The sequence below is a fragment of the Chlorocebus sabaeus genome, chromosome 10, assembly GCF_047675955.1.
Source record: "Chlorocebus sabaeus isolate Y175 chromosome 10, mChlSab1.0.hap1, whole genome shotgun sequence".
Classification (NCBI taxonomy): Eukaryota; Metazoa; Chordata; class Mammalia; order Primates; family Cercopithecidae; genus Chlorocebus; species Chlorocebus sabaeus.
In genome coordinates this window covers 119,419,883-119,428,704 of record NC_132913.1, presented here as the reverse complement: position 1 = coordinate 119,428,704, position 8,822 = coordinate 119,419,883, and the positions used below count along the sequence as shown (strand labels likewise).

The window sequence follows — 8,822 nt, the reverse complement described above, 5'->3', positions numbered from 1 at the left end:
GCCTGACTCTAGTACATTCCACTGTTAGCCTGGTTTTCTATCGAGGTTTTCCTCTTCTCTTCCCTTCTCTTCCTGTGTTTCCGGGCTCAGCACAGACTTTTCCTTCTCCAGGAAGCCCACCCTGCTAGTCCAGGCTGGAGGAGGAGCCCTCCTTGGGTGGCCTCAGCCTGAGCTGTCCCCTTCCCTGTCATTGTCCTTTTCAGCCTACAAAGCTCATGTCTCTCTCCTGGGGGGTTCTTCCTGGCTGGGATGGAACCCTGCAGGCTTCAGGGATGCTCAGTAGATACCGGGAGATCAGCGAGATCAGTGAAAATGACAGGATTCCTTACAGAATTACCGGGGCCTTGGGACCTTTTCTCCCTCTTTTGCCATTAGGAAGAAATTTAAAATTGAGCAGTCAATAAAATGATTTGAAGAGCTCATATTCAGCTGCTCAGTGAGTTCAACTTTCCCAGGCCATGCCCCTGGGGCCTGGGGGCAGAAGCAGCAGACTTCATGAGGGAAAAGCAGCAAGAAGGGGCCTGAGTTCCAAATCTAGGCTCAGGAGGAAGAGGGGGCCTCCTCTGCGGTTCCCCAGGCAAGGAAAGCGAAGGGAGAGGGGAAATCTTCATCTCCAAGACAGTTATGTGCTGATGACACACCTCCCAGCAGCCCCTCCAGCCCAGGCCTCTGACTCTTACCCACCCCACCTCCCAGGCCCCAGCTAAGTAGAAGCTGATCCACAGCCTGCCCTAGGGAAGCCTCCCTCTGCAGATGACCACCGCCCAGTGGTCAGGAGTGGCAGCTCACCAGATTTCCCTTCCAAAGAGGGGAAGATGAGTCCAGGGAATCAGCTCTGCCACAGTAGGTTGGGGGTGTCAGTTTTACTAATTTAGCCTCAAAACTCAAAAAGAGAGGAGACCTAGATAGTCACTGGGCAATCATCTGGATGAGAATGTATCTAGGAACATAGAAGACAGGAAGGACCAGCCTAAGGACGTTCAGGCAGAAGGAAGCAGCCATGAACAGCAGAAGCTTCCAACATGCCCTTAATAAGGCCTTAGAGGATGTACTGCTGGCCCCTGGAAACCAGCCCAGTGCTTGACTCTGGAGTCAATCTGTGTGGCTCTGCGTGGCTCTTTAAACAGGTATAAAGAAAGTAAGTGTCAGAGAAGTTCCAAATAGTAACATCCTTCTTTGCACAGCAGGCAAAAAGCAGAGGGAACTTTCACAGCCCACCTGGATGCCCCTCCCTACTCCACCTTCTTGTTCCTCTCTTCCTTTCTCCTCAAATGAAAGAGTGGTGCCACTCTATGGCTGTTAGCCCAGAGAGGAATTGGGGGGCTGCGTGGAGGTGGTGAGTCAACTCACCAGAACCCACAAAAGGTGCCATGTTGATGTCTGGATCTTCCTGGAGATCAGGAAACTTTGCTGCCCCAAACTCAGACCTCAGGTGTTAGCTGTTTCCTAAGCAAAAGGACCTGTGAAGTGGTTGCTCCAATGTTGTGAGTCAGGGTATGAGAGTGGGAAGGGGTAGCCTGAGAAAAGGGCCTACAGAGCAGACCACGATGCCACTGCCTTAGCAGCTCTGGGACCAGGCTCACTACCACGGAGGGAAGAGGGAGGTTTGGAGAGAACCTGGTGCTCAAAACCCCTCTTCACTCCAGCTGCCTTCCTGCCTCAGGCACAGCTTCCTCTCCCTGGAAAAGCTCGTCTGGGCTACTGTCTCCGCGGAATCCTCTTCACGCCTGGGGACAGCCACTGCACTCCGGAGGCAACATTTGTTCTCTCTCCAGCCTGCGTCCTGCTCAGCAGCAGCCAGTCATAGATTCATGCACCTCACTCAATTTGGGGGATCTGGGCTCTCCGCCTCTGTGGCCCACACCGCAGTGCCCAAGTGCCCACCACACTCCTTAGTGCCCAAGGGACCAAGAAGCCCAGTGCAAGGAGAGCAAGTTTGTGAGTGGTAGGGATATGTGAGTGGTAGGGATATGTGAGTGGTAGGGATATGTGAGTGGTAGGGATATGTGGTGGTAGGGATATGTGAGTGGTAGGGATATGTGGCCGTGTCCCGAGAGCCCCGAGGACCTCCCTACAGTCAACAGTGGGAAGTTGGCCACCTGTCACAGCTGGCAGAGGCTGGACCGGGCCGCTGGTTAGGAAGCTCCCTCCCCAGCCTGTGAAAGTGCACAGGATACTGGAGCGGGCTTCCCCCAGCAGCTGATCCTCGCGTGGGTGCAGGCAAGGTCAGGTGCGCATTGTTCCCACAGACGGAGTTCACCAGCGGAGTCAGACCCGGGACGTTCTTTGTAGCCGAAACCGGCTGAATGTGAACCTAGAGCCATAACTGGCGAGCACACGATGCCGCCGAGCACACGCATGAACATGAATATCTTGGTTCCGCGCTCGCAGTCCCCTCGTTCCCGCCTCGCGGTCAAACACTCAGGTTAGCGACACGCTTGCACTCTCCGGTGCGGAAGACTTGCGCTCCCCGCCGCGGCCCAGGCGAACCCCGCTCTCCCTGTGCCTCCCACCCCAGTCCTCCAACCCCATCCTCTACCTCCCCAACCTAACGACATCTGTGTGGTCTGCGCTCCCGCCCTGGCGAGCAGGTGAGAGGCGGAGCTGCAATGCCCATCCCGCGGCTGTCAGGTGCCCAGGGAAGAGTTTGGCGACCAGCAGGGCTTCGTGGATTTCGGGCAGCGCCAACTTTCTGCCTGTGTCACTTTGGCCAAGTAATTTGATTCCTGTGAGCCTGTCTTTGCACCTGCAAAGAGAGCTACAGATCCCTTCTAGGCAGAGTGAGTGTAGTGAGGACCCAGCGGGTGCACAGGGCACCAGGCGCACGGATGCTCATCAGGCCAGGGCGCGCGCTCGCTGCAAATGGAGTTCCCCTGTGCGCGCCGCTCTGCAGCTCCAAGTGCAGCCCGGAGCTAGCCGGCCGAACCGCGGGATCCCTCCGGGGTGGGATAAGGGAGGGGAGCCCCCGCGGACCCCTCCCGGCCCTCGGCGCGGCCGCGTGCGTGGTGTCATTGGCCCGGGCAGCCCGGTGGGCGGGAGGATGACATCAGCGGCAGGTTGGATTATAAAGGCGCGAGCGGAGTCACGGGCTCAGAGCGCACCCAGCCGGCGCCGCGCAGCACTGGGAGCCTGCTCGCCCTGCAGCCCCAGCCAGCTTGCTCCGCACCAGCCTGCTGGTCTGCCCGCCGACCCGCGCGCCGTCGCTGCCGCCCGTCTGCGCCCCTAGACCCCAGCGGCACCATGCATCTCTCCCAGCTGCTGGCCTGCGCCCTGCTGCTCACGCTGCTCTCACTCCGGCCCTCCGAAGCCAAGCCCGGGGCGCCGCCGAAGGTGGGTGCTGTCGTGGGGACGCCGAGCCTGAGAGAGTCGTGGGAGGCTGGGGGCTTGGAGAATGCGGCGCGCAGGACCCAGGAGAGAGGGAAGGCAGGCGGCTCTCTCCTCCGAGATGCGCGTGGGCGAGAGCCGGGGAGCCCTGGAAGCGCGGACTCGCGGGTCCACTCCCCCAGCCTCCGGAGAACGCTGGCCCGTGCGCAGCCCCCTGCCCCAGCGTGGCCTGCCCGGCGAGCAGCAAAGGAGGGGAGGGCAGGGGGCTTCCGGAGGGAGCGGAGAAGGCGGCCGCGTGGCAGGTGGATGCGGGGCCAAACTGGCCGGCATCGGTGGGGGCAGCTCTGGGCTCAGGAGGGACACCCCGCGCCGGCGGGCGCGTGGGGCTGGAGCATCAGAGTCCCCTGTGCTGCAGCCGCGCGTGCCTTCACCTGCCCGCTCTTTCTTCGGACAGGTCCCGCGAACCCCGCCGGGAGAGGAGCTGGCCGAGCCGCAGGCTGCGGGCGGCGGTCAGAAGAAGGGCGACAAGGCTCCCGGGGGCGGGGGTGCCAACCTCAAGGGCGACCGATCGCGACTGCTCCGGGACCTGCGCGTGGACACCAAGTCGCGGGCAGCGTGGGCCCGCCTTCTGCACGAGCACCCCAACGCGCGCAAATACAAAGGAGCCAACAAGAAGGGCTTGTCCAAGGGCTGCTTCGGCCTCAAGCTGGACCGAATCGGCTCCATGAGCGGCCTGGGATGTTAGTGCGGCGCCCCCTGGCGGCGGTGAGTACCGCCGACCCCGCGCCCAGCCCCAGCCCGGCCCGGCTTTGCTCAAGTTGTGCCAGGCGTTTGCCGGCCGCCCCCTTTATTATCCCCCTTTACAGACAAAGAAAGCGAAGGATAAAGTGATCGGGGAACTCTGGCAAGGTCAGAAATGGCTCAGCCTGGTTGAACCCACCAGGCTTCTTCTAGAGAAGCAGAAACAGGCTTGGTGGTGTCTCACCCACCCCTGCACCTTAGCTGAACTTGCAGCATTGGCCCCAGCTGGCCAGCTGGTGGGGGGATTGAGGGGAGATCATGGGTTTGTGGGAGCAGAGAAGGAAGGTTACACCCACAAGTCCAGGGGACATTGATCATCTGCCGGCCACCATGCCCCCTGTAGCGAGAGTAGCCCTCTGTTGGCACCGTCAGGGCGCCCTTCTGCCTGGGGCACTCCGATTTCTGTCCCTTCTCTAAACCCAGGCAGTGGGCAAACTGGTCTGTCCGGGGAGCTGCAGCCCGGTGGCTTCAGGGCTGAATCTCAGTGCTTGTGGCACTATTTCAGGGAATAGAAAAGATACTAAAGTAAATATTTTTTGCCCCACCCTCAAACTCGACATGTCCCAGAGTCCCTCAACCAACCCTGTCCCCTGCCCAACCGGTGCTCTGGGCTCCGTTTCTGTTGTGGGATCTCACCCCGCACTAGGGCTGGAAACCTCTGCCCTACCCTCACCCGCTGCCGGGTGCCGCATGGTGGTAATTTACTGCTGCAGAGAGCCTCATCTCTCCTCTTTCCCTCCTCTCTGTTCCTGCCGCCTGCCTGTGCCCACTGAATAACAGCATCCCAGCCTCTGACATTGACAGTCATGTGCATTAGGATCAGGCTCACTCGGCTTTCTCCCTTTCTTGCCTCCAGCTCAGCAGCTGCCACTGCTTGTCCCACACTTTGACTGTCCCATCCCAGGCCATGGGAAAGCTGCTGTCTCCACCCCAGAAACCCTTGTCAGTGTTGGGTCTTCCCCCGGAGGGAAACAAGAGCGCCTCCCCAGCACACTCTCTTTTTCACAGTACAGAACAGTTTTTCACAGTTTGTGAACCCATTCACATGCCCGTATTGAACAGCTTAAGGGCCAAGTGCTGGCCTAAGGTACTCTAGGACCCACTGCACCCCGTACAGACTCAGAAATATTTGTCAATGACCAGAGAAACCAGCACACCCTAGCCCGTGGCCACTCCCACCTGCCCTAGGTCTTAACCAGAGCCCTTCCTCTCTTTGCAGCCAGACCTCCCTCGGCTGTGGGCTTCTCCCCAGTTCTGCAAAGGCTGCAGTTGTCTGTGATCTTGACTCTCCCCTGCACAGGGAGAAAAATGATTCTGACACTTGGGGACCAGCCTTCAGTAGCTACCCTTGGAATGCCTTTCCTCTCTTCTCTCCTGTCTAAACAACAAAGAGACGGAGTCTGAGGCCTCAAATTTTCAGTTTGATTTAAGCATCAAGTTCAAACTTTAGAACCGGAACAAATGTTAGCAACTCTTCCATGGGTTCGTACCTGGAATGCACATTCCCATGGGGCCTTGTTCTTGGGCCTGGCTGTCTGTGGTCACCAAGTGATGACCAGACGGGTGGTGAAAGATGCTGTGTAGGAGGAATCCACATTGCTAAGAATTCTCAACCCCTTTGATCAGGGGGATTCATTAATCTCCTACTAGCTGTCTTAGCATAGATGAACACTTATCATCAACATCCTCAACACCGGCTTATGCCCAACACCAGCTGTTTTATTATTATTTGGGAAGGGGGGTGTGGATTTATTATTTGGGTTTTTTAAATGAAAAATAAAAACCCTACCCTCACTGCCCCCCACTCCCAGTGAGGGAGCAGAACATCCTCACTGCAGGCTCCTGGTGGCGATGCCAGGATACATCACTGGGGTTAAAGGGAAAGGCAGCTTGCATTTGTCACAGTAATGAAAACTCTTTGAGGTTGTGGCTGTTTCTCCACGCAGGGGGTGACTCGGGCTCTAAGCCACCATAATGATGGTCGCTGATGGTTCTAGGTGTTGATTGTAAAATGCTAATGACAGAGACCAGCTGTGGGTGAAACCTGAATGAATACTTTGCCCCTGGGGCCCAGCACATCACAGACAGCTGTCATCTGTGTAAACTCATGGCAGGGCCAGAGAAGGGAGTGGGGGAGGGTTCATCAAGCCATTCTGGCCCAGGTCCCCTCTGTGCATGCTGTCCTTTGGGAGGGCACTGAATGCCCCAGAAGGCCACCTTCCTTGGGCCCCGGGGCACCCACACACCCATTAGCAGGGAGTTTTCCCTGACAACGCTCAACTCAGAGCCCATGACTATGCATTTCCCCAAGGCTGGTGTGAGACACCATTTCCTCTGCTTCTGAAGGGGACCTGGACCCACACCCTTTCCTCTGCACAAGCAGCTAAGGAAGGAGGTGCTGTTTACTGGGTGGTGGCTGAGACCCAGACACTGCCGATGCCCAATCCGAGGCTCCCTGTTGAATCCAAAAGCCAGCCCTGGGAGGTGGCTATTATCCTACTTTATGGGTGAACACTCCCAGCTATCCAGGGTCATCCAGGGAGTCAATGTCAGAGTAGAGATTTGAGCCCAGGATTCCTGATCCTGAGATGTCTCCCTTCTCCTTCCATCCACAGTCACTCAGACACACGAACCCAGGGCGAGCACTGACTGAGGGTTTGTGTTGTAGCAAAAAGGATGGGGGATTTTCCATTCTCTTTCTCTCACTGCGCCTCCCTGAGTGCCAAGGGCAAGGCCTGTGGTTAGACTGGGGGAAAAAGGAAGGCTGCAGACACTCTGGTTCCACCTGTGCTGGGGCAGCAAAGCAGAAGGGGCCTGGGGAGTGTGTAGGGGGAGGCCCTTCCCCTCTGCAGGAAGGCCTGGTGGGTTGGGGGGTGCAGAGGTTGGGGGACATCCCTCAAGCTGCTGGGGGAAGGGGAGGAAAGGTTCTAGAACCACCCTGCCTGCTAGGATTTCTCAGCTAAGGGGCCAGAACTGAGCGTCTGTGTTCACTCTGTGTTTCAGGATTGGGAACTGGCTCCGTTGTGCTGAGGTCACCTTTGGTCATCAGCTCCAGCATCTGGAAACACCTCCAACGCAATGTGGCTTTTACATTTCTTTCTTTCTTTCTTTCTTTTTTTCCTGGTACTGGGAATACACAACACCAGCTGTTTTATTATTATTTGGGGAGGGGGTTGTGATTTTATTATTTGTTTTTTTTAATGAAAAATAAAAAGTTATATATTATATATATATTATATACATGAAACACACACACCTACACCGACTTGATGACAAGGGACAGTTTTTAAGAGACTGACAGAACCAGCTGTAAAACATTGCTGTTTGTAAATTCATGTCATGCATAAATGTATTTATGTTGTAAAGCTATTTATATTGTTTATAAAGAGATATTTATAAAAATTTTATTTATGTAACTAAATGAAAGAAGTCAATCGTTGTAATGTTTTTGTCCTAACTAGTTGAAAAAATGTAAAAAAAAAAAAAAGTCATTCCATGAATATCTTGAAAACTGTCTTTATTTACTTGTTGCCTTTATTTTTTAGGACTTAGGCTGAGACAGAGGGAGAATGCGAAGAGAAGGCATTTGCCTCCAGATAGATGTGACAGCCAGATACTCAATTCTGGATTTCTCTGTGTCAGAATCCCCTGGAGGCCTTGCTAAAAATACAGATTCCTGCTCCCTCCACCCTCTGATCTACCGAATCTGACAGGACTAGCTGTGTAAGTTTTGTCCAAGTGATTCTGACCAGTTCAGCCAGGTCAGGAAGCTCTGCTCAAACACCTGACTGCTAGGAAGTCAGATGTTATGAATTAAATTAATAACGGCTGGGTGCGAGGGCTCACACCTATAATCCCAGCACTTTGAGAGGCTGAGGTGGGTGGATCATCTGAGGTCAGGAGTTCAAGACCAGCTTGGCCAATATGGTGAAACCCCATCTCTACTAAAAATACAAAAATTGTCGGGTGTGGTGGCAGGTGCCTATAACCCCAGCTACTCAGGAGGCTGAGGCAGGAGGATCGCTTGAACCTGGGAGGCAGAGGTGGCAGTGAGCCGAGATCACAGACTGTACCCCAATCCTGGGCAACAGAGCGAGACTCTGATTCAAAAAAAAATTAATTTTGAATTCAGCTGACTTAGGGTCCTGTAAATTCTACTCCATCTTCTGCTATTAGTGGAAGAAATAGCTGCTAACTCCCTCTCTGTTTAGGGGAGATTTATTATCTTGCAGAATTGGCCAGATCACCTTACAAATCTCAGCAACTCTGTTTTCTAGACTTGCTCACAAAGTCTGGAATGGATGGTAGTTTCTGCCTGCTAGAAGGATGGGTAGTTCCTGCCTCATAACGAATGCCATGGTCAGCTGTGAGCCAAGACCTCGGAGAGAAGGAAAAAGCATTATCAAATTTCATATCTGTGGTGTGCTGTGCTTTGTGGGAGGGTTGTGGGTTTTCTTTTCACCTGAAGCCACTAACAACTACATTTCTTATGCCCCATGGAGCTATGAGTGTGGAATTATGAATATAATTTAGAATTTATGAACATAATTTAGATTAGAATCTCTTCTCCTAAAACCAGCAGGAAACTTCGAAATAATTCCGAGGTACTCTCACCACACGCTTGGTTGGATGACAGCCCTGTGCAGCTTTCCCTGTCATCTGCCCCTGTTAGGGGAAGGTGGGGACATATCCTCTTG

The 8,822-nt window shown here is 54.7% G+C and overlaps 1 protein-coding gene across 1 annotated transcript; it reads left to right on the top strand.

Moving 5' to 3' along the window:
• Window positions 1-3,025: 3,025 nt before the first annotated feature.
• NPPC (natriuretic peptide C) lies at window positions 3,026-7,672 on the top strand. The gene is made up of 3 exons (XM_007966631.3): window positions 3,026-3,330; window positions 3,779-4,089; window positions 7,129-7,672. The coding sequence occupies exons 1-2, from the start codon at window positions 3,241-3,243 to the stop codon at window positions 4,067-4,069; spliced, it is 381 nt and encodes a 126-aa protein (XP_007964822.1). The 5' UTR covers window positions 3,026-3,240; the 3' UTR covers window positions 4,070-4,089; window positions 7,129-7,672.
• The last annotated feature ends 1,150 nt before the right edge of the window (window positions 7,673-8,822 follow it).